This window comes from Panthera leo, chromosome B4 (assembly GCF_018350215.1).
Source record: "Panthera leo isolate Ple1 chromosome B4, P.leo_Ple1_pat1.1, whole genome shotgun sequence".
Taxonomy (NCBI): domain Eukaryota; kingdom Metazoa; phylum Chordata; class Mammalia; order Carnivora; family Felidae; genus Panthera; species Panthera leo.
In genome coordinates, this window is record NC_056685.1 from 66,253,048 (window position 1) to 66,279,736 (window position 26,689).

General features: G+C 34.5%; 1 protein-coding gene across 1 annotated transcript in view; it reads right to left on the bottom strand.

Moving 5' to 3' along the window:
* CPNE8 (copine 8) overlaps positions 1–26,689 on the bottom strand; it is a 231,751-nt gene that overhangs the window by 174,172 nt on the left and 30,890 nt on the right. The window contains exons 3-4 of the mRNA XM_042946250.1: positions 25,221–25,267; positions 1,645–1,748 (exon numbers count right to left, since the gene is read on the bottom strand). Coding sequence (XP_042802184.1) covers positions 1,645–1,748; positions 25,221–25,267 — 151 coding nt within the window. The remainder of the gene's footprint in view (positions 1–1,644; positions 1,749–25,220; positions 25,268–26,689) is intronic.

A 26,689-nucleotide genomic window follows, 5' to 3' on the forward strand; every position in this document is an offset into this window, starting at 1 on the left:
AGAGAGGGAGAGAGAGAGAAGGAGACAGAGTGCGTGTGGGGGAGGGCAGAGAGAGAGGGAGACACAGAATGTGAAGCAGGCTCCAGGCTCTGAGTTGTCAGCACAGAGCCCGACAGGGCATTTGAACTCAGGAGCCATGAGATCATGACCTGAGCCGAAGTCGGAGGCTTAACTGACTGAGCCACCCAAGCGCCAAAACTTTCACTTTTAAATGCCTACATTATTTAAAATTTATAATCAATATTTACTATTTTTAAATGAGAGAAAACAATATAAATGAATAAGAAAGAGAGAGAGGGAAAGGGAAATAAAGAGAACAAGAATCATGCAATAATGGCTGGTTTAGGATAAAGTTAAGTCTAAAACCAGGGGCAAAAAATTAAGGGAGTACCACACTGGTATATGAAAGAGAATTCTTAAAAACAATGGCTATGAAGGCCGTGAACAATGAGAAAATGAAACCACATTCACATGATTTATATGTCATTTTTAAATAATATCACTGTGAGTAATCTCCACGATAAACATGGTCAGGAAACCATTACATTCTACTTTTTCTCTTAAGTATGATTTTTATTATTTCAGAAGGGGTTTCAATAAAATAAAAACCAAACAGGCCATAATAAATTTTGTTTGATAAATATAATGAATAGTGAAAACTCTTATAACTCTTGAAGGAAAAGGCCTGGCATAAAATCCTCCTTTTTTAAACAGAAGCATGGTGGGTTATTTTACTGCACACATTTTAGGGGACAACAAGAAAGACTGTTAACAGTAAACAACTTTCTACATTAAGAAGAAAATGATGACTTTTTCAAATAAGAGATGATAGCTTTCATCAAAAAAAGTCTATACATTGTGACAGCCTGGTACATTTTATTGTTTCCAGCTATTTAAAGTAAGACATTTATATTTTTAAATACTTGCAATGCTCATAAACTCTCTTTAATCATTTAAATTTATTAAATACATGCTATAACATATGTTATACTTTTCCCTCTCAATAGGTTTTCTTTTAACAATATCCAGATGTTTCAACAATGACCACAATTTACCTCTGTGAAACAAAAACTCAATAACAAATAACATCTTACAGACTGACACTAGATTCCCTGCGGACAAGAAGTTGAATTTGACGATAATATTTTGATCTGCTTAATTTAGTGTCAAAATAACAAGAATATTAAAAATATCAAGCAGTCTGGCTCTAGAATCCTATGCCTTGGCAATATGAGGCCACAAAGGGATAAAAGGAAGGCAGATATCCATATACTATACGAAGAAATGGCTGAGAGAAACAAAGATCTGGGGGACATGGGAGTACATGAGATCACCTTGGAATATATGCAGAGGTTGAAAAGAAATCACTGAGGCTTAACATGGTTTGAAAGAATGTCCATATATACCATGCAGCATTTCTACATGGTTAAATTGCTCACTAATTTTTCAATAAATATATAGCCAAAAACCTATAAAATGTAAAGCAATGCTAGAGACAGTGCTCAGGACACATTCTAAATAGAATTAATCTGGTTTCCTGCCAGTGTAATCTAGTATTCAGTGCAACCAGACCCAGCCTTATGTTACACAATTTGCCTTTAACAATCATTTTTTTTTTTTAATGCAAGTTATATCAGAACTTACAAGTCAAAGCGAAGGTTCTCCCTTTCCTCAAAAAAGTAGTCCAGGATAAATTTTCTTACAAAATCAGGATTTAAAGTATTATCAATTACTTCAGTCCTTCCAAACTATAGAGAAAAAGAGAAAGAGAGAGGTTAAAATCAAGTCTTGCATGATTATTACAGTATACTACTTTGTAGTAATACAGTTCCTTGAAAACAGAAGCAAAAAATATCCCAATGGCTTGATAAAATAAAGTACCACCAAAAAGTCTTTGGAGACAAAATCATTCCCTCTTATTCACTCAGGGAAATCAGAAAAAATGAGCACTGAGTTCATTCACATTATTAGAAAAGCAGCTTCTGAAAATTCATATAACAAGCTGTAACACCTTCTTCCCTCCTCATCCTCCCCTCTTGAAAACCAAATCTCATTCTAGTCAAAAGAAGTTATTTCTCCCTTAAATTTTAATGTATCACAGATATTTTTCCTAACCTAGTGTAAAACTAGGCCAAGCAACATATATTTTTACAACTGGAGGGGTCCAAGTATTCATACTCCAGAAGTTCTCCACACACAAGAGTTCATCAGCCATGTTCTGGGGAGAACTTTCTTATAATCTAATATACACTTTAATCATTTGAGTTTTGTTTGGCTTTGCTTTAATTCTTATGGCATCTAGACAGCCAGATGAGGACCTATGACACTTACATGTTTTAAGCTAGTGAATTGCACTTTTGCTTAAAAACATAAGTCTCTCCATCTTAGCGGAAGTGGAAAACAAGAAAAGACACTTTCTAGTCCCTCCTCTAACTGTGAAGGAAGGCCACCAGGCTCTGCTTCCAAAGACAGAGCGATATTCAAATTTTACATCTTTTTGTATTTGGCTTACATTCTTCCCCTCTCACTCCCATGGAATTCTAATAAGGGAATTTAAACCTTTGTGAACAGCATTATGCATGTCATTTTATCAGAGAACCAGTTTTTATTAAAGTTCATGGAAATACGATTTTTTAATAGGAATAAGAGAACTGTGATAATCCAGTAAAAAGTGAAGGTCATGTTTACATAAATTTTGATGATAAAACTATGGTACAAAATATTGACGACAAAGGATTTACTATGGCTATTGCTAACTAATTACCCCAAAAAGAACTAGTTTTATGTATCTGACAATTTTTTTAAATCATGGACCAATATCATACAGGTAAACCACAACCCAAGTAACTAATTCAGTATGTCCAAAATATTGAACATTTACTTTGAACAATAATAATAATAATAACAGTCACCATTTATTGAGTATTTACTTTGTTCCAAGTACTTTTTACACATTACTTTAACCATGAAAGGTAGGTATTATTAGCCCATTTTAAAGATGAGAACATTGAGGCAAAGGGTCCCAACTTTGGGCTACAAAATCTACATTCACTTTGGCCACAATATCTACATTCTTTCTAAGACCCTCTTCTATTTCAGAATAAAACATGTGATGCCCTGAGAAGATCCAACAATGAGCCTATCCAGGGTTTTCTAATTTTTAAAAAGTGGGAATAAGAACATGTACCAAGTAACCATGTGCTGGCAGTGCCCACTCACCCCATAAGAGAAGTACAGAAGTCAAGAAGTTTAATTCTGAAGCAGACACAGGCTGGGCCCTCCCAGCCTTTCTGTTGCCTGGAAGCTCCCCAGACCAAAGAAGAGAGCACCAAACAAACGTCCAACACTCTCAGATAGAAACCCAGCCAGTATCCATACTCCTTAGCACCCAAAACCCTCTAGTGGATTTTAACCCAAACTCACACTCAGAGGGAAGAAAAGAGAGTGAAATTTCCAAGTGCGAGCCCCCGGAGTTAAAGCCAACAATTTCCCAGGGCCTGAGCCATCCCATAAGCTTGTTTCCTAGGGACCACTGGCTTGTCAGCATTACAGGTAACTGCATATACTCTGCTATCTCAAGTGAAGATTAATAACGTAGCCATTAAATTTTTAGCTAGTCAACACAAAGCCCTGAAATTGCTTCTGATGACCTCACCGGTAACCTTCACACTGAAATCTAGTGGTCACTCTGACCCTTCTCACACTAGATTGCTAGCACCATGGGACACTGCTGTCCACACTTTCCTTTCTGAAGCAGTCTTTTCTAGCTTTTTACACCACACTCCCATTTCTCTTCCTTCCTAGATTCTCAGCCATGCAATCTCTAGTTGTCAGAGCACACTTCTAGGCCTCTTTATTTGTCTATATTCACTCTTCTGTTAGATGATTTTATCTGCTCCTTTGGTTTTAAATCCCATCTACATGATGATAACTTCCAAATGCAAGCATCAGCCCAGACTCACCTCTGAGTATACTCATGCACACAACTGCCTTCTTGGCTTATACATGTGGTTGTCTAACGTGTCCCTCAGAATTATCACCTGACTTTAAAGACTTTTTTTATATCACAACCATACCCAATCTTGGTCCTTACCAAGTCTACCCCTTGTCAGTAAATGATATCATCATCCACTCAGTTACTCAGGACATAAATGAGAGTCATCCTTCTTAACTCCTTGTCTTTAACCCACTGACTCCTACTCATCACCACCTCATAAGCTGTCAATTCCAACCCCAAAACACACCTCACAGCTGTCTACCTCTCTCCATATCTCCTGTCAACAGCTTAATTCCAACTTTTCATCTTTCTCATGGACCACCTCAAGGGCCTCCTAACTCACATCTTTGTGAACTCTTGCTCTCCCTCCAATTCTTCCCCCATATCACATCCAAAATAATCTTTTAAAAACATGTAAACACAGGTATGCAATTTCACCACCCAAAAAGTCTTTAATGGCTTCCCATAATACTTCTAATTAAACCTCTTCTCTTTTGTCTGTAGGACTGACCCTTGTCTACCTCATGAACTTCATCATGGGCCAGTATCTCCCCTTCCTCTTTATCCAAGCCTGTTGGCCTTTTAGATCCCTCTACTCACCAAATCCTTTCTCTCCTATAGCCTTTGCACCTGTTATTTCTTCTTCCTGGCATGCTCTTAACCCCACTCTCGCATGGTTGACTTTTTTCATCCCTTAAGCCTCTATTTAAATGTCAGCATTCTGGCTCTAAATACAGTAATGTTGGTCCCTTACCACTAAAATTATTCTCCTTCATAGCACGTGTTTATTCTTCCATAAAACTTGTATTTTGTAATTATACTTTTGTTTTAGAGTCCCCTCACTAGACAGTATGCTTCATGAAGGCACAAGACATGCATACCTGTTTTACTTACACCTATACAAAATTGAACAAATGATTAACTAAAGGAGATTTATAATATATTATTCAAAGAAAGAAGAATCAAGGATAACTTACAGTATAATACCAATTTTGATTAAAATATGTTTATGTTGGGGCACCTGGGTGGCTCAGTCGGTTGAGTGTCCGTCTTCCATTCAGGTCATGATCTCACAGCTCATGAGTTCAAGCCCCACGTCAGGCTCTGTGCTGACAGCTTGGAGCCTGCAGCCTGCTTCAGATTCTGTGCCTCCCTCTCTCTCTGCCCCAACCCACTCGCATTCTGTCTCTGTCTCTCTCAAAAATAAACAGCAAAAATTTTTTTATAAATATATGTTTATGTTGATAGAGATAAAAATAGAGGAAGGTATACAAGAATGTAGAAATTATCATCCAATTGTTTTTTTTTATTACGCATTTCTGGGTTTTCCTAATTTCTTGCAATGACTATGTCTTACTTTTAAAATCAGAAGCATAAAACTTTTAAGCAATGTTCTTGGTTTTTTTTAATTCATTCTACTATGAAAAGTGAAAACTGGCAATAATAAGAAATCACAGATACATTATGACTGGTTTAGCTCATGGAAATATATTAGTTCTTTCCCAGAGGCTGGAATATATTAGCTATCAACTAAGTGATTAATCTTTTTGACTCGAAACCTAATTTGTCTCAGCTAATGCCTTATACTACTAAATAAGAAATTTCTAATTCTTTGGAAAATGTATATTCACATATAATTCTATGCAGATCAGAAAGGATTAAAATGTTGAAGAAAGGAGTGCCTAGGTGGCTTAGTCGGTTAAGCGTCAGACTCGATTTTGGCTCAGGTCATTATTTCAAGGTTCCTGAGTCTGAGCCCTGTGACAGGCTCCCCAGTGACAGTATGGAGCCTGCTTGGGAGTCTCTCTGTCTTCCTCTCTGTCTGTCCCTGCCCTGATTGCACATGTACTCACTCTCAAATATATAAATTTTTTAAAAATAAATAAATAATAAAAATAAAACTTGGAGGAAAGACAATTATTAATAACATTTATTGATGGTATACCCCAGGAAATAGCTACATTTGAAAAAATTGGAAGTTATATTCTAAAAAGTCTCTTTCTTGGGGTGCCTGGGTGGCTCAGTCGGTTAAGCATCCGACTTCCGCTCAGGTCATGATCTCACAGTCCATGAGTTCGAGCCCCGCGTGGGGTTCTGTGCTGACAGCTCAGAGCCTGGAGCCTGCTTCAGATTCTGTGTCTCCCCCTCTCTCTGCCCCTCCCTTGCTCATGCTCTGTCTCTCTCTGTCTCAAAAATAAATAAAAACATCTAAAAATTTTTTAAAAAAATAAATAAAAAGTCTTTTTCTGGGGTGCGTGGGTGGCTCAGTCAGTTAAGTGTCCAGTTTTGGCTCAGGTCATCATCTCACAGTTTGAGTTCCAGCCCTGCTTCAGGCTCTCTACTGACAGCTCAGAGCCTGAAGCCTGCTTTGGATTCTGTATCTCAGACTCTCTCTGTCCCTCCCCGACTTGCGCTGTCTCTCTCTCTCAAAAATAAATAAACATTAAAAATATTTTAATATAAAAATAAATGAATAAAAAGTCTTTTTCTGAGTATCAACTACCCTAGATTGCCAGAAGTACCTGCAAACTTGACTACAATACCGTCTGGAACAATGAACATACCCAAACACGAGACAGTCAAGCACTTTTACATAATTATACAGTATTAAGTTTCATCACCTTATAATTAGGAAAATGTGAGAAAAAATGTTATTTTCCTCTGCAAGTGTGAAAGTTTTCAGTCATTTGAAAAAAGTAGGTAAACTTAATTTTGTTGGAAGATAAAACATTGTTTCTTGTAAAACTTTAACCAAAAAAAAAAAAAAACAACACAAGTTTTTGAAAAGTTTTCCTTTGTTTTATGCTTGAGCTAACCAGAAAAATACCTACTTTTCCAATTTAGGAACAAATCCTGCAGAAAATGATAGACTGGAAATACTCCTGATTTCTAAATCAGCTAATTGTTAAAATGCTTCAAGGGAGGAGTATCAGAAGAACATTCATCTATTTATGGCACCAAGCAGGTGACCTTTGTTTTGAGAAAAATGTTCAGGAAGATTTAATATATTGTGAAGGTCCAAAACAGCCACCTAGTTCATGTTCATTTGTCAAATAAAGAAAAAGTGATGAAGGAAAAAGGTCATCTGGACTAGTGCACAACTGTAATTTGGTTATTAGATTAGAATTAAATCTCAGTGGTGGTGATATACAGAGCATAGTCTCCAGAAAGCAGACAGGAAGACTAGAGAAACTGAGTATTGCAAAGAGACTATTAAGATAAATTCAATTTAAAAAGCTCAGTTTAGGACTATACATATCCACCCTGCACAAAGTATACAACACACACACACACACACACACACACACACACACACACACACACTACTACCATTTGTATCCATTTCCTCTTGTACGTTAAACACTTGGATTACCAGAAAATCCATGGACCTCTTCCTCTGATGGAAAGAGATATAGTCTTCTTGCGTATCTCATCATACAAGACTTCTTTTCTTTTCTTTTCTTTTCTTTTCTTTTCTTTTCTTTTCTCTTCTTTTTTAACAGATCAAAGATCTGAAAGTCACTTAAGTATAAAAAGACAAGTAGGAAATCTGAAGGCTTTATCTAGGTCTTACATTATTATACATCATTGAGATGTAGTTATAGATGTAGATAAGAAAGTAAATAAACACACAGAGAAAATATTCTTGGTTAAAAAAGTATATTACACATACGTGGCTTTTATTCACTTTTTAGGATCTTCTGATTTTAGGAATGAACATAAATCATTAGCCAACAACAAGAAAAAAAGACACCCTGATCACCTCTCTATAATGGTTACACATAAAATACAGAAAGGACATTAACTCCATCAATTTTTTAAATTATAGTACTTTAAAACCTTAGTTAAAACATTTTAAGATGAAATCATACTCTAAAAAATAACAGTATTTCAAGAAACTGATAACCATGTCATTGCTTGCCATTAATTCTGTGATTAGTGACATGTTTTACCATCTGAAGAGAAAAAAAATGGATTCAATTTATCTGAGAGGTCCTTATTGGGAAATATGGGTTAATTTTTATCATATTATCAGTTAGATTTTCATTTATGAGGCAAATATTTTTAAATGAATTGAGTAGATTATTATTTTAATATACCCAATTATTTTAAATTAGATTGTCTGAGTTAGGTTATTACCTAAATTCAATTGAAAATAAACTTGAAAATGTATTCACACTAACCCTGAAGTCTTTGAATATTTAAAAGCAGTTCTACACACAGATGTACAATAAATGTTGTTTATTCACATTCATTAGAAAGTAGACAATTATTAATTTCATATACTCAAAACTAAGTATATACTAATATATATTACTAATATATATATACTATATATATATTAGTAATATACATATACTATATATATTACTAATATATATATACTGTATATATATATTACTAATATACATATACTATATATATATATTACTAATATATATACTATATATATATTAGTAATATATATATACTAATTATATATATTAGTATATATAATTTTACATACTCAAAACAAAGTATAATGATCAATGATTTTTGATCATTATCTTAAAAATCCCCCAAAGGAATAATTCCTATGTTTTAATTTTCTCTTCTTCCTAAAACTATTGTGTAAGATAGACTTTCAAGCATGGTTTCAATGCTGAAATTCTTAAATTCTCAGTGTGTTTGTTTTTGTGAGTTTTATTCACTTTATTTTTTTTGAGAATTTAGCAAGAAAACAGAAACACTGCAAAGCTAAGTCTGGGAATTATTTTCATTCAAAAGTGATCAGAACAAACTTTTGCTTCTGCCAATGGCAAATTAGGTTGTTTAAGACTAACTTTTCCACTGAGAACAGCTAAAGAAATCAGACAAAATATTAAAATAATCTTTTTGGAGGCAGCAGAGAGCTGATAAAAAATTATACACGTGGAACCAAAAACCCAGAGAAAAGAGATGCCAAAAGAGGGGCCCTGTATTTGGAAAAGACACCAACCAAACTGATTTCAGCAATCTCATCAAACTAGGGGAGACAATGGAATTTTTAAAAATCTCCAAAGGGGTTATATGCATGTTCATGCTTTCTTTCCACATGTTTAAGTGGGTTTTTTTTTTTAATTTTTTTTTTAATGTTTATTTATTTTTTGACACAGAGAGAGACAGATCATGAACGGGGGAGGGTCAGAGAGAGGGAGACACAGAATTGAAACAGGCTCCAGGCTCTGAGCTGTCAGCACAGAGCCCGATGCAGGGCTCGAACTCACAGACTGCGAGATCATGACCTGAGCCAAAGTCGGCCGCTTAACCGACTGAGCCACCCAGGCGCCCCTAAGTGTTTTTTTTTAAATAAGGTAACAAAGGCTTTGAGTTAGGGCTCCAAGAGGCTGCACCAAGGAATAAGGATGAATCAGAAGAGAAACCCTGAAGAAGAATGAATCTCAGCTCAGAGTGAATCAAATCTAATATTGAATTAAAATAAATTTTTCCTAGTCTAGTTATCTCCCCAGAAGAAAAGTAAACCAACTCTGGAGAAACAAAAAATCATCCAACACCTCAAGTATATCTCTAATTGTTCTTATATGATATTCAGCAGTTATTATCAGGCATGAAGACATGCTTCCAGCTCTAATGGAGTCACTTAAAACAGACCAGCATTCGAGTGGAGAACCAGAAATGATAGACAAATACACAAATGTATTGTTGGATGTTATTGCAGAGATGCAAGGGTATCCTAGTGCTGAAAGGCCCAATGCTGGAGAAAAGAAGTTAATTAACATGATCCCAACTTTTATCTGGAACAAGCAGTGACACAGAAAAGAGCAAGTCCACATAAAAATGGAGAGAGAAGCAAAGCCAGGAAATCTCAGCAACAATGAGCCATACTTTTGAAGACTGCACAACTGAACAGAAGTAGGACCCTAGTGAAGCTAGAAGGGCTATCTGAACCCAGGTTTCTTTAAAATTTCAAGAAAATTAAAGGTGTCAAGGCTCAATTACAATGTTATCATTAAAAAAGAGAGAGAGAGATTAGAGAGCAGAATAAATATCTCTACAGGAAATGAAAGTATGCCAAAAGATATCATCAAAAACCAAACCAAAACTATAATGTAGTATTTCAAACAGAGCTAAAACACATACAGTCCTAAAAGAATTGTGTAAACCAGAATTAGTGGTACTGAGAAAGGAGGTGATATAAATCAAAGAGGAAATAAAGATAAAATAAAGAAAACAGCATTTTAGAAACGGAATAAACTAGTAAGGACCCAAGAGTCATCACAATAGATAAAGCCTTAACAGAAATTGGAAAAAAAATATTTTTGTTTTTAAGAATAAAAAAGAAATGGGAAAAAAAGAAAATGAGAAGAAAGTAACAAATACTGAACAGAGGCAAAGTGGGCCTATCATAAAATAAGAGAAGCCCACAAAGAGGAAAATCATAGCAAGGAACAGACAAGTATAAAAAACTCTAATTCATTAGCATGTGGCTTAAAGAAAGATAAAATTAGTTTTTCTTTAGAATTTTTGACAGAAATGCTTTATGACAAAAGAAAATGGGTAACATTTAATATACTTAAGGAAAGAAAATGTAATAAAAAATTTTATGTTCTGTATATTCAAAGCATACAAATTGTTGTTGACACACAAAAAAGAATAATAAATATTGTTCCCATGAGCTCTTCCAAAGAATCTATTAGAGAATGAGCTTTAGATAACCAAAATTACTACAGAGATATTGACATACGGAGTGGTGGTGAGCACTACTTATAGAACTAAGACTAATTTAGGGCTAAAAGGGAGAAAATAAAGTATGCAATGTCAATATGATCTGCTAATGTTAATAGAATACAACATCACTCCAACTAACAAGTAGAAAAAGAACAAAAATCAAGCACTAAGAATCAATGGGTGCTAACATCAAAAAAGACCAAAAACAAGACATCATTTGCTTCCTACTGAAAGTTCACGCCATCACCTACAAATTTGCTAAAGGAACTGAACCCATGTCTGATCAACTTTCTGACATAATCTGTTAAATTGTAGAAATACAAAAAAAAAAAAAAAAAAAAAGAAAAACAAAAAATAAAAAACAAAACCCATGAACTGCACTGCACCATAAGCATATAGTCAAAAAGATCCTGACTGTGGAACTATAGGTCAAATGGTCTAGTTTCTGTAACAGATAAGTTGTAAGAAAAACAAAGGAATGGAGGGAAAGCTGTACACTAAAAGACACAGAAAATACATACCATTTTTTGAAATGTGCAAGACCAAACTGTAATGTTGAGAAGTGCACATTTGAATAAAAAAACCATAAACACACTCACCATTACTCTTTAAAAACAGAGTACTCTGATTGGGAAAGTTCATGGAAAAAAATTCTGAGGTGCCGACAAATTTCTATTTCTTGACCTTGTTAATGGTTACATGGGTGTTTGCCTTCTAATAATTCACCAAGGTTTTCATTTTTTGCATTGCTTTTTGTATTTGTTTCCAATAAAGTAACAGAGAAAAGTGAATGCAAAATAAGGACATCCCTCTACAAGAGTAGCCATTGAGACAATTACTGACAACACAACTGCAAAATTGCACCAACATAAATTTTAAAGGGAATTCTTCATATGAAATTAAAATGATGCTTGAGGGGCGCCTGGGTGGCTCAGTCGGTTACGGGGCCGACTTCGGCTCAGGTCATGATCTCGCGGTCCGTGAGTTCGAGCCCCGCGTTGGGCCCTGTGCTGACAGCTCAGAGCCTGGAGCCTGTTTCAGATTCTGTGTCTCCCTCTCTCTGACCCTCTCCCGTTCATGCTCTGTCTCTCTCTGTCTCAAAAATAAATAAACATTAAAAAAAATTTTTTTTAAAAAATGATGCTTGAAGGAAACCTTCAAATGCACGAAGAAATGTAGAGCACCTAGTAGAGTAAATATATGTAGAATAAAAAAGAATATTGATGATATAAAATAATAATAAACTATCTTGTGTGTTTACATTATATATATATAGTATATATATACACACATATATATTTGTGTATATATATACAATATATATACATAATATATATATATACACAAATATATATATATACATATATATATATACACACACACATATATATATATATATACACACACACACATTATATATTAAAGTGTTTTGGGACTAAGTATTTTCTGGAAAGTTGTGACAAAACTAATTTATCGGATTCTAAAATATCAAGAAATTGTCATAGGTAGGTTGAAATCTTTAGGGTAACTCCTAAAAATAGTAAAAGAAAGTAAAACTAACAAGCTAATATAAGGAAAAAATATGTAATGCTAAAAAAATTATTTAGTCAAATCCAAAGAAGAAAAGAAATGAGAGATAAAGAATTTAAAACATATGAATAAAATTTTTAAAAGTTAAAAAAACAGCTAAATGGTAGGTTTAAACTGAAACATATTGGCAATCCCATTAACTGTAAATAACCTAAACACTTCAAATAAGATAAATATTATTGATGTAGATTTATTTTTAAGCCCAAGTGTCAGCTGCTTACAGGTAACACACTATAAATACAAAAACACGAGAAAATTGAAAGTAAGTCTTGGGAAAAAAAAGACAAACTATGCAAACTTTAAAGAAAAGAGAGCCAGATTAACTATTCAAATATTGTGTGAAGTAGAATTTAAGAAATATTTCCAGAGAAAGAGTAAAAGCCCTAGACATCTTGTCTCAGGAAGGAAGGAACTGCTAAAAAAGAATGACAAGGCACATTTTTAAAACATACAGAAGCCAACTTGAAGGTGCTTCCATTTAGCAAATTTATGAAAATTTGAACCCCAAAATAAACGGTATAACATATAAAACTCCATTGAATAAAAGAGGAAGCCATGAATCCACACTTATAAAATCAATGAATAAATTAAAAGTTTAATGAGGAAGGAGATATTTATATACTCTTAAAAAGTATCTCACCACACACTCATTAACTACCTTCCCAACATAATTCCCAGAGTCTCCTCCCAAAATAAGTATTAACTACAAAAAAGAAAAGTAACTTTTTGGTAGAGAAGGCTAGCAGACATCACTTTAATCAAGTAATCAAAAATAACCTAACCCAAACTGGGACAAATCCTAATCCTGTGCCACCAGATGGGATACAAGAAGAGCGACGGAGTATCACCTCTGTGATTTCATCCAAGGTCGCATCATGAAGGAAAATATCACACAAAATCAAAATGAGAGAAATTCTATACAGTAGCTGACATTCCATTTTCAAAAGTGTCAAGGTCATCAAAGTTAAGGAAAGACTGAGTAAGTATTCAAGATCAAAAGAGACCTAAAAAAATGACAACTAAGGCAACACATAATTCTGAATGGAATCTGTCTGCTCTAAAATGTATTATTGAGACAACTGGTGAGAACTGAATGGGGTCTTAGGATTTGGTGGCAGAAATGTGTCAATGTCAATTCCTTAAGTCTCAGTATTATATTATGCCTATGTAGGAGAACATCCTTTGTGCAATAAAGTATTCAAGTGCTGTAGGTCATCATATTGGCAAGTTATTCTCAAATGGTTTAAAGGAAAAAAATTCTTTATATATTTGCAATTTTTCTGTAAATATAAGATAGTTTCCAAAAAACTTTTAAAGATAGTTTCAAAATTTAAAAAAACAATAGTTTGAATCTGAAAGCTAACAAAAGTACAACATATCAAACTTGCTGGATATAAAGCTTCTTATTAAAAAAAATGTAGCCTAAAATGCATACAGTTGAGGGGAGCCTGGGTGGCACGATCGGTTGGGCATTGGTCTTCTACTCAGGTCATAACCTCACAGCTCATGGGTTCGATCCCCACATAGGGCTCTGTGCTGACAGCTCAGAATCTGGAACCTGCTTCGTATTCTGTGTCTCCCTCTCTCTCTGCCCCGCCCCTCTTCTCACTCTGTCTCTCTTTCTCAAAACTAATTAAACATTAATTTTTTTTAAACTGCATATAGTAGAAAAGAAAAATGACTAAAAATAAATATTGTTATCTACTTGAAGAATTTAGAAACAGACCAGCAAATTAAACCCCCAACAATGTGAGGAGAGTAACAAAGATAATTGCAATAATTAATAAACTTAAAACAATAAATTAAATAACCAATAAAGGCAAATATTGACTGTTTGAGAAGACTAATAAAGTTGATAAACCTCTACCAAGATGCATCAAGGGGAAAATAAGAGGGAAAATACAAATTATCAAAATCAGAAAGTAAAAAGGGCATCATTATAGAACACACAGAAATTAAGCACATCATAAAAGTATATTATAAAAAACTTTACACCAATGAGTTTAAGAATTTGAGCAAAACAAATTCTTGGAAAAACATAGCACACAAAATTGACAGATGAGGAAATTAATATCTTGGGTAAACATATATGTAAGTAAGGAAATGAATCTGGAATTAAAATACCCCACAAAGAAATATCCAGGCTAAGAATGCTTTAGCAGCAAATTTTTCCAAACATTTAATTTAAGTATAAGATTAACCTTTCATATATTCTTTCAGAGAACAGAAAAAGTGGAAATACTTTCAAGTAAATTAATGAGACTTGGCTAAGCGTAAATAACAAACTCTAAAGTCTATCACAAGAGGGGCGCCTGGGTGGTTTAGTCGGTAGTGTGTCTGACTTCAGCTCAGGTCATGGTCTCGCAGTTTGTGAGTTCAAGTCTGGCATCAAGCTTGCTGCTCCAGCGTGGAGCCCGTTTTGGATCCTCTGCCCTCTCTCTGTCTTCCCTCCTCCCCTCTCAAAACTAAATAAACTTTTGAAGTCTATGACAAGAAAGGAAATTTATAGATCAATATCACAACATAAATTCAAAATTCTAATAAATATTAGCAAAGCATAGCAAGCAATATATCTAAAAGGAAACACATCATAATCAGTTGGTTTTATTCCATAAATATATTTAACTGAAAACCAAACATGTAATTCACCACAATGACAAAATAAAGAACACTAACATAATCCTCTCAATAGATGCATACCTGAAAACTTTACCCTTAAGATCAGGAACAAAACAAGGATGCTTCCTATCACCACCTTTATTCAACACTGTACAAAAAGTACTTGTCAGTGCAATAAATATCATGATTAGATAGGAAAAAATAAAATTCTAATGTGTAGATCAGCATAATTTATGCAGAAAATTTTTAAAAATCCACAAACTATTCTTAGTAAGTTGAGCAAGGTCACTTCAGAGTTATTATCCAAAAGCTAAATTATATTTTCTATATCACAATAAAAAATAAAAAGGAAAAATGATGAGTTACATTACAATAAAAATATCAAATCACTAAAGGAAAATCAAACTAAAGATGTGCAAGAGCTCTACATAAAAAATTACCACATATTAAAAGAAACTAATGACAACTTAAATAGAGGGGTATCCATATTCACAGATCGTAAGGCATACTATTTCACATATTTCAATTCTCTGAAATTGATCTACAGTTTCAACACAATCTCAGATCTCATATGTGCATATGTATGTGTGTAAACTGGCAAATAATTCCAAAATTTCTGTGGTAAAGTAAAAACCTAAGACTATCCTAGAACAGGATTCAGAAAATTACAGCCCCTGAGCCAAATCTGGCCTGCTGACTGCTGAATAAATTAAGATTCTTTGGAGCAAAGTCATGATAAAGCATTCATGTATTGTCCATGGCTGTTCTCATGCTACAATGGCCAGAGAGATCATAGGGCCACCTAGCCTAAAATATTTATGCAGCCCTTATTTACATCTGGTCCTTTACAAGGAAAAAAAAAGAAAAAATGCTAATCTTTGGCCTAGAAAATCTTGAAGGGAAAAAAAAAAGCACAAACAACCAGATTTAGTTATGAAAACAGTTATTAAACAGAGTATACCACAACAGAATCCTAACAAGGCCATCACGTATACAGTCATTTCATTTATGATAATGGTAATATGATTGTGCAGTGGAGAAAGGAAACTTCTTCAATAAATGTTCCTGGGTCAGTTAGATACCATATGGAATCAATGTAAATTTTACCTCAAACCATACCCAAAAATTAATCCCAGAGAAATTGTAAATCTAAATATAAAAGTTAAAACAATAAAACTTCTAGAATTATAACACTGGGGAACATCATCATGGTCTTCAAATAAGAAAGTTTCCTCTAACAGAACAAAAGCATAGCTCATAAAGGAATAGACTGCTATGTTGACCTAAATTAAGGACTATTCATCAAAATACAGTTCAGAGAGTAAAAAATCATGCTGCAAAAGGAAAGAAGACATTCGCAAGACATATTCGCAACAAAAATTCCTATCCCAACGATATAAATAACTCCTAAAAATCAACAAGAAAATGGGAAAAACAACAAACATGCACTTCATAACAGATAGCCAAATGGGCATGAGGCCTGACAAAGGGTGCTCAGCCACATTAATTAGCAGGAAGTTAAAATCCAAACAAGATATCTTTGCACATTAACCAGAATGGAACATTAAAAAGACTGGCAATACAAAGCATTAGCAAGAATGCTTTGCAATGGGAATGACACATGGAAAATTCTGGAAAATGATGTGATAGTGTGTACTGAAAATGAAAATATGCACACCAATGGAGATATCAAAATCCCTGATTTCAGATCATATTACCAACTTACAGTAATCAAAACAGTATAGTACAGGTATAAAAACAGACACAAAAATAAATAGATCAGAATAGAGATCAGAAATAAACCTATGCATATCAATTAATTCACAACAAAGGAACCAAGAATAAACAGTAAGTAAAGGACAGTCTCTTCAGTAAATGGTGGGAAAACAGGACAGTCAAATGCAAAAGAATGAAACTGGACCATTATCTTACACCATATGCAAAAACTAATTCAAATGGATTAGACTTAAATTTAAGACCTGAAACCATAAACTCCTAGAAGAAAACATAGGCAGTAAGCAATTTAACATGGTCTTGGTGATAATTTTTTTCAGTCTTACAACAGAAGCAAAAGCAACAAAAGCATAATAAACAAATGTCTCAAATTTAAAAGCTTCTGCACAGCAAAGGAAACCATCAAGAAAATGAAAAGGCAACTTACTGAATGGGAGAAAATATTTGCAAATCATGTATCTGATAAGGGTTTAGTAACCAAAATACATAAAGAACTCCTATAACTCAATGGTTTAAAAAAAATCGATCCAATTAAAAAATAGGCAGAGGATCTGAATAGACATTTTTCCAAAGAAGGCATACAGATGGCCAATAGGTACAGGAAAGGTGCCCTACATCACTAAGTATCAGGGAAATGCAAACCAAAACTATAGTGAAATAGCACCTCACACCTGTTAGAATGGCTCTTATTAAAAAGATAAGAAATTACTAGTGTTGGGGCAGATGTGGAAAAAAGAGAAACCTTTTACACTATTGGCGGGAATGTAAACTGGTGGAGCCACTGTGGAAGACAGTATGGAAGTTCCTCGAAAAATTAAAAATAAAACTATCATATGATTTAGCAATTCCGTTTCTGGGTATCTATCCAAAGAAAACAAAAATACTAACTCAAAAAATTACATGTATCCCCATGTTCATTGCAGCATTATTTACAATAGCCAAGGGATGGAAACAACCTAAGTGTCCATCAGTGAATGAATGGATAAAGAAAGGGTTATACTATATTCTACTATATTTAGTAAAATCTTATTCAGCCATAAAAAAAGAAGGAAATCTGCCATTTGTGACAACATGAATGGACGATGAGGACATTATACTAAGTAAATAAGTCAGACAAAGACATATATTACATGATCCCACTTATTTGTAGAATATTAACAAAATAAATAAAAAATAAATTTAAAAAGCTCACAGGTACAAAGAACACATTGGTGGTTTCTGCCAGAGGCAAGAGTGGGAAGCGAAAAATATGAGTCAAGGAGGTCAAACAAATTATTCTATAATGTTAGAATTCAGGATAGTGGTTTAATCTGGAAGGAGAGAAGGGCACAATCAGAATTGCTGGATTGCTGGAAGGTTCTATTTCTTGCTCTAGGTGGTGGTTACATGGATGTGTTCACTATAACAAATTATTATGCCGTATTATTTTCCCTTTGGTTTGAGTATGTTTTATTTCAATAAAAAGTTATATTAAAGGGGCGCCAGGGTGGTTCAGTCGGTTAAGCGTCCAACTTCAGCTTGGGTCATGATCTTGCAGTTCAAAGGTTCAAGCCCCACATTGGCTTCTCTGCAGTCAGTATGGAGCCTGTTTGGCTCTGTCCCCCCGGGCTCTCTGCTCCTCCCCTGCTCATGCTCTATTTCTTTCTCTCTCTCTCTCTCTCTCTCTCTCTCAAATAAATAAACATTAAAAAAATTTAGTTTAAAAAAAGCATATTTTAAAAAAGAATAGAAATTCAGCCATTAATAAAACAGAAATTAATTCTTCCATTTGCAAGACAACATAGATGAAATCTGAGGATATTATGCTAAGTGAAATAAGTCAGTCAGAGAAAGACAAATACTACATGATCTCACTTATATGTGGACTCTAAAAGAAGCAAAGCTCATAGAAACAGAACAGACTAGTGGTTGCCAGGGGTGGTGGGAATAGGCAAAAGTGGTCAAAGAGTACAAACTTCCAGTTATAAGATGAGTAAGTTCTGAAAATGTAACATATTCATAGTGACGATAGTTAACAAAACTATTTTGTAAATTTGAAACCCGCTAAGAGTCCATTTTTAAAGTTCTCACCATAACACACACACACAAATATATATAATGGGATGTGATATATGTATGTGTTAACTTGCCTTATTTTGATAATCATTTTACAATATAAGCAAATATCAAATTATTACATTGTACACTCTAAACTTATATAATGTTATATGTCCATTATATCTTAATAAAGCTGGAAAAATAAAAAATAAATGGCAGGAAAAAAATAACTCAAGACAAAAATTATTCTACTAATTCTTCAACTAATAATCAATCAGCAAAGTTCTATCAAAGTATGATTCTTATTCAATGGGTCATAGAATACTCATAGAGTTAATCGACTTTCCCTGAGCCTTATAAAGAATGGACCACTTATATTAAGCCACAGCTTTTAGTTATCTGTAACCAGGAATATTTGTCAATCTACTTTACGTCCTTTTCTAAACAGAAAAATTTCAAGGCCCAAAGGTCTCTTTCCAACACTGGTGTAGCTGACCTTGGGAATTCAAATGAGTGTATAGGGTATCTTCCTGAGGGGCACACAAAATATTTTTGCTAAAATAATAATGCCATAATATTGACTATATACACCATCGAAGATACTGGTACTACAAAATTCTTTAAACTGTATGCCATGCAAGTGTTCTTGTAAGAGAACCTCACATGTCTTCCATTACAATCCCCTCAAGCAATCACAGTGAAGAAGTCATGACATATACCGCAAGAATCCTTCAAATGCCAATGAGAAGAGTACAATGTCTGCAGATTGAATGCTCAACAGTATATTGTCCTTAAGATCTTTTTAAAAAAAGAGAAAAGAAGACTAAACAAAACAGAATGTTCAGTTGCTCTGCAGCGTGAATCCAAGAGCAAAGGTGGTGTCAGTAGCCATACAGGACCCTCAGGGGCTTAGCCATAGTGCATGCCTAAAGATTGTAGGGAGCTGCCAGTCCTATATCAATAACCTTAGATCGTTCAGTCTAATATTTTTTATAGAACAAAAAGGAGAGGATGAAACTTGTATCCCCTAAGCTTCAAGAGGTAAATATGTTTTCAATGGATGCTGTAATTCACATTCCAAAGTATATAGTTAAAGTTATGATCAGGAGCTGAAGAACAAGCACCCATGACTAGGTAGTGTACCACATAAATGTTCTCACATGAAAAATGTGACCTTTACACCCAATGATCTACAGGGGTTGTTCCAATTCATAAGTTCTGAAACCATGAGAGTTGAGTGTGTGCCTACGTTTGAGGGTATCCTCAAAATTATCCTTTTAACAAATATTAACTGAGCACCTTGTAAGAACAAAGCCCTATCCTAAATGCTATTGTGCAAGAGGTTGACCTTTAAGGAGCACTGAGTTAAGAAGTGAAGCTGAGATTCCAAAGACAGTATGTTCACAAAAAAAAAAAAAAAAAACAATGATATTTGTTGAATGATATAAAGAAGAAGGTGACAAGGACCGTGAGAAACATACAGAAATTACAGAATTTCAAAGGGGCAAGGTAGAAATTCTAGTTGTGAAGTTTAGAAAAGTCAAATAGGTAAAGTATCGTTTAAGCTGGGCTATGAGCAATATCCTCATCCTTTCTGAATATGTTTGTGTGTTCATATATTATACATATATTATTCAGTATGGAGATAAATACATGTTAAAATAGCTCAAAGTCAGAGGAATGGTTCAGAAGCAGAGACAATGTCAAATTACAGTAATCAACCTGTGGCAGTAGATTTGCCTCCAAACTGTGATCGCTGTGGATTATAAAAACTTCAGCTTGCTTTCTTTTATCACATACAAACTTAGAGAATCTGAAACCAACTCTATAATTTTAAATATTTAAAAGTAATTCACGGGGGTACCTGAATGGCTCACTCAGTTAAGCATAGGATTCCCGTTCAGGTCATGATTTCATGGTTCTTGAGATTGAGCCCCTTGTCGGGTTTGGCACCAACAGCATGGAACCTGTTTGAGATTCTCTCTCTCTCTCTCTCTCTCTCTCTCTCTCTCTCTCTCTCTCCCTGCCCCCAAAGTAAATAAATATATAAAGTCTAAAAAAAAAAAAAAAAAGAACGTTACAAAAAAAGGTAATTCACAAAATAGATTACCTATGGATAACTAAAATTTAACTCAAAGAAGTTAGTTGCAACATTTTCAGAACCTCTCAAAGTTAAGTGTGCATCCTCAGGGATAACACTTTGCAGTTTCCACTTGCCACCAAGAGGTTTTCATATTTTCATAATTCATGGCACTTAAGTATCATTTCTAGCTCCAAAACTATTATGCACTGAAATATAATTTTAGTTTTAAAAGATCAATTACTTCAAGAGCTTTTGATAATTCATAGTCATTAGAATTTATATAAGATATGCAGGTAATTCTAATAGTGTCAGATATAATTTTTAAATTGCAGATTTCAACTACAGATCAATTTTAAATATTTTTTTCCATCTCTTTATTTGGAGCATTTATTTCAACATATTTTAAGCTCCTTTTTTTTATTAATCCTTGCTATCTAAAGATAATTCATCCCAGAACATAAAATCATATAGCTAATTACTATGTATTTTTCCAGAATATAACTAAATTCAAATACAAACACAACTGCTATATTACGACACAGTTGTGATACCTAAATCAGTATATTGATAGTATAGATATACTAAAGTTGCTGGTAGAATTCTACCATATTTCACATGCTCCTTGAGGCAGAAATACTATCTATTTAAAAATCTTACCCACCATTGCAACCACATAACAGGCACTTAAAAATATGTCAAATTGATAAATGGGTGGATGGATTTAAAGTTATTAATAAAGTATCTATAATATTGTTTTGCTTATCTGATTCCAAATATCTTGAGTGTAGTTACCACGGTGATTTTTGCTGTCATCTTGTAAAATAATGTTCAATACTTGAAAGATGATTGGAAGAACTGATAAAATGACTAGAAAACTCTTTTGAACCCTACAGTCTCATAAAAAAGCAGACTAGTTAGGAAATTAGAACTGAGACCAATTTCATTCCTGGTGAATTAGTCCAGCCCGTTTGACTACTTCCAGATATAGGACATCCACTCTAGTGCCAGCATACAGTTCTAGGAACTGTGGCTACAGTTCCACTATATCCACATACATTCCACCGTGGGATACTCTTAAGTGTTAAAAACGTCTTCCTCACATTCGATTAAATAATGTCTGTCTCTCCATCTTTGAGCCAAATTTTTTTTGTTTCCTCCTTGTTTGTTTCAACATCAGGTAAGTGTACTCCCATTTTCTAAATGAAAATACATTAAGATTTTAAAGACATTTATTATGAATAGTCAGAGTCTTTGCATTTTTTAGATTAAACATTCCTTTATTCCTATGGCATAGCCTCTATCCCTTTCTTCAAGATGGTAACCCTCCTAAAATACATAGTTGGCATTTTGGGGGTCTCAAATGGAGGACTGAGAAGTAACACTCCAGATTTGCTCCCACCAGAGCAAAATACAATAGAATCTGATTGAATCACATGAAATTGCCAACACTCGACCGTTTTTGACATGCGAAAATGACAATCTCATGTAGTTCAACATAACAGCATTATCTTCTTTGATGCAAGCGCTGCACATCCATCACCGCATCCTCAGATTGCATTAGCCTTTTAGCAGCTGCGTAACACCACTGCTTCATATTAGGTTTGAGGCCAAGTAAATCCCATAGGTCATTTTCCCATCAACAGCTGGGCTTGTGCAATGAATTCTACAGAATTTTATAATGCAGGAATTTACTGACCTGCCCCTTACTAGTTTTGTTACCCTTATAAAAGTTTTTTTGATCTCTTAGAGTCCCCATGTATCCTTAATCATATAACGTTTACTATGTGCCAGACACTGTTATCAGTGGTTCACATTTGATCCTCTGAACCACCATATGCTAGAATCTCCACCATTTCCCACATCACAGATTAAGAAACAAGGGAGGTCAAGTGCACTTCCTTAGCCACTATATCACACTGGCTCTCAAAATAAGGAAACTGTCTTTCTCACATGGTTTTGTGGAGATTTAATAATATACATAATGTATTTAATTCCTTCACACCTTTCCTTTATCCAGCAAGTTCAATTAGCTGTTAAATACAATGGATTTTAGCCCCTAAATGCTTGTCTCCTGCATCTGGGACTTCCTTTCTACTGTTCCAGACTATTCTCCAGTTTTTAACACTTAATTCTTCTTAAATGCTGTCTATTGAAACTGCCTCTTAACTGCTTTCTCTTCATCTTCCTCCATCTGCTCCTATCCACACTAGATAATTCTGGGTCCTACTTCTCATCACTTTTGCAGTTTCTACTTTTTCTTATGCCCCCTTTGAGTATTGTTCCCTCTTACTAACTCTTTTTACTCCTTCAAGGAGAAAAAAAAAACAAGAACAATAGTGTTTTCTGTTTTATTTTATTATTATGGTTATTTTCCCTAAATAGTAGACCTTTTTCCTATTTGTCTTTCATTCAGAGTCAAGCTTAAATAAGAATAAAACCCAAAAATCAATTTCTAGAATTTCCTTCCATCAATAAAACCAGAATGTGAATGTTGGGATCAGATAAGGATTCTGCAAAGCAAGGTGATGTAATAGCAAGGGCTCTGGAGCCAGATGACCTGGGTTGAAATCCCTATTCCAGTATTTATAAGTGGGTAGACTTCATAATATCAATTAAGCTTTCTGTGCTTTAGTTTCCTCATGTGTAAAATAAGAATTATAATAGTCTCTACCTCTTAAGGTTATTGTACAAACTAAATTAGTCAATATATCTAAACAACTTAGAATATTAGTCATTATTATTATGAAAGATCTTATAAAGTAAGAAAGAAATTCATATCTCATTGTGTAGGCAACAGAAAAGCCTCTTCACTAGGGATCTGTATTGGCCCAGATGCCTGGTCCCATATCTTTTGAATGTTTATCTCAGTTCCTTTATTGGCCCCTCCAGTAATGTTATTTTCTGAAGACTCCTAGTAAGTGCTTACCCCCAGCTAGCCTGACTCTTATGGTCAGTCAGCAGTTCCACTGGATGGCCCCAGGCCTTTGAGAAAGGGAACTCTAGACTGAATGACAAGAGACAGCATATCTCTTAGGAAAATAATCACAGGAAAAATTAGAGGAATGAGAGAGAAGCATGCACTCACGAGAATGTTGTAACAGAGAAGACTAAGATAACATAGGTCTGAATGAATGAAGGACGTGGTTCATTTGAGATTTTTTTTTTGATTGAAGAGAATTCACACCACTGGATAACTGATAAACAAGAAAGGTGTGGGAGGAAAAGTCAAGAGTGACTGCAAAAATTGCAGTTTGATATTTTGGCTGGTGATGCCATTAGTTATACGTGGAGCAAAGAGGCAGTGGCCGTAAGGTAAAGCTGATGAATTTACATTTGTATAAATAGACTTTGAGAAAAATATCACATGGAAATGTCTAGCAACAATTAAATATGAGAAACTGGTTCTCACTATCCCACTGACCCATTATCAGTAGGGGCAATTTTTGAATTGGTTTATTCTGCCAGTTTTGAGAATAAATTACAATGACCTATTCTTATCCTCTATCTCACAGTTGAGACACGCTGGTAAAATGGCTGGCCGCAAAGCAATCTATGGCAACAAATAGCACAGATCTCACTAGGGAAATCTCACCAGAAACTGTAACCTCATTAAAACAATGCGCTAACTTCCTGGGATAACCAGCAACTACAAGCAGATAGAAATGCCTTTTATTTTAATATGCACCCCCTCTCTTCCAGTGATCATCCTTCCATTTGAAAGGAGAGATACTCTAGAATATAAATTAACTAAAATAATTCTGCCTCCTTGTTTTTATTTCATTAAACAAAGTAGGTCTGCATTAGGAAACTGAGTTTCTACCTCATTTTCAAACAATAAGTTACTAACTGGCAAAAAGAAGGTGATAGTTAATATCAAGCTCCACACTTAAAATCCTTTAAAGTAATATTTTATAAAATCAGCAGTTGACTTCTAAAAGTGAGACTTAAATCCAGACTTCAATTATGTAAGGATTGCAACTATTAAATTTACTTTAGACAGAGACAAGTTTCAAGGCTAGACTATTCTGTAAGAAGGCCATAAATCAGGCAAACATTGAGGATTATTAAAAACAAAACACGGGGTGCCTTGATGGCTCAGTTGGTCGAGTCTCCAACTCTCGGTTTCAGCTCAGGTCATGATCCCATGGGATCAAGCCTCGCATAGGGCTCCATGCTAAGCATGGAGCCTGCCTAACATTCTCTCAATACCTCACCCCCCACCCCTCTCCCCCACTCATGCTCTCTCTCTTGCTCTCCAAAATAACACACACACACACACACACACACACACACACACACACACAAAGATGACTTTCATAAATTAAAAAAATCCAATCTTTGGGTTGAAGAACACTTAAAATAACTAAAATCAAGACAGTATCACCTTGACCAAATTTTAACTTATACCACATTTTCCAGTACAATGATTTAAAAAAATTTTTTAATTCTTACCTCTCTCCATTCTTTATTTCCAACTCCTTGTACATATAAGACACAAACTATAAAAGATGAAAAAATAAATGTATAATGTCTTTTTATAAATACAACATATGAATGTATACAATTTTTTTTCCAGCTGTCTGAAAGCTACATCAAAATAATTTCTGAGGGTCCCTGGGTGGCTCAGTCAGTTAAGTGTCTGACTCTTGATTTCGTCTCAGGTCATGACCTCACAGTCGTGAGATGGAGACATGAGTCAGGCTCATCTCTGAGCACGGAGCCTGCTTTAGATTCTCTACTTCTCAGGGCACCTGGGTGGTTCAATCGGTTGGTTGAGCGACTAAATTCAGCTCAGGTCATGATCTCGCGGTTCATGGGTTCAAGCCCCGTGTTGGGCTCTGTACCGATAGCTCAAAGCCTGGAGCCTGCTTCAGATTCTATGTGTCCCTCTGTCTCTGCCCCACCCCCATTCACGTTCTGTCGGTCTGTCTCTCTCTCTCTCAAAAATAAACATTAAAAAAAAATTAGAAAAAAAAGATTCTCTCTCTCTCTCCTTCTGCTCCCCACCCCTGCTCACTTGCTTGCTTGCTCTCAAAAAACAAAAACAAAAACAAAAAAATTCCTAATTCCTAGCCTTCTTCTTATAAGAAACTTGCTAGTAAAACATCAAATGGTAAAAACTACCTAAAAAATAAAATAAGTGAAATGAAATGAAATGAAAACTATATCAGATCTTTAGAACCTAACATGCATAGATCTAGGCACAAAAACATGTAATAATTATTCGCTAATGTTTTCATTTACATTATTCTACACATATACATAAATCTTTAAACTACAGTTTAACAGTTTGAAATATTTCGTTATGTTACTAGACATAAGGCAAGCTCTTCCTACAATACCTATAATGCTCAGTGTCATCACAAGAAGGACAATCTAGAGCATATCACAGTCTACATATGACATTTACAACTCCCACCCTCAATATTTGTAAACTGGTCAGAAAGCCTGTCAACCATGAAAGGAAGTCACAAAAAGAGAAATGAAGTGTTTGGGGTAAAGATTAAGGGATAAAAAAATTCCCCGTCATTTGTCAAGTGAGCCCCGGGAATTTTTAATACCCACAAATTATAACGCTTTTTCCCCAATGAGTACCTCAAGAATTCTAACATCTTACAAAACCTTCCACCTGTAATTAATCCACATTGGCCCACATATTTGTAGAGATGAAGAGGTGCAGGATATTAATTTGTAACTACTACAAGATTTGGAAACACTTGTTAATGTGCACATTACTGCAGCTGCTTTCTAATTTAAACTATCTTTTTCATTTGACAAGTTATCTCCAGTTTTTCAATATATGTAATTAGGAATCAAAAAATTCAGCACATCCATGGTTAAACCTGCCTTTGCATACTCCTTTTATTTACAAAAAAAAAAAAAAAAAAAAAAAAAGGAGGAGGAGGAGGAGGAAAAGTCTT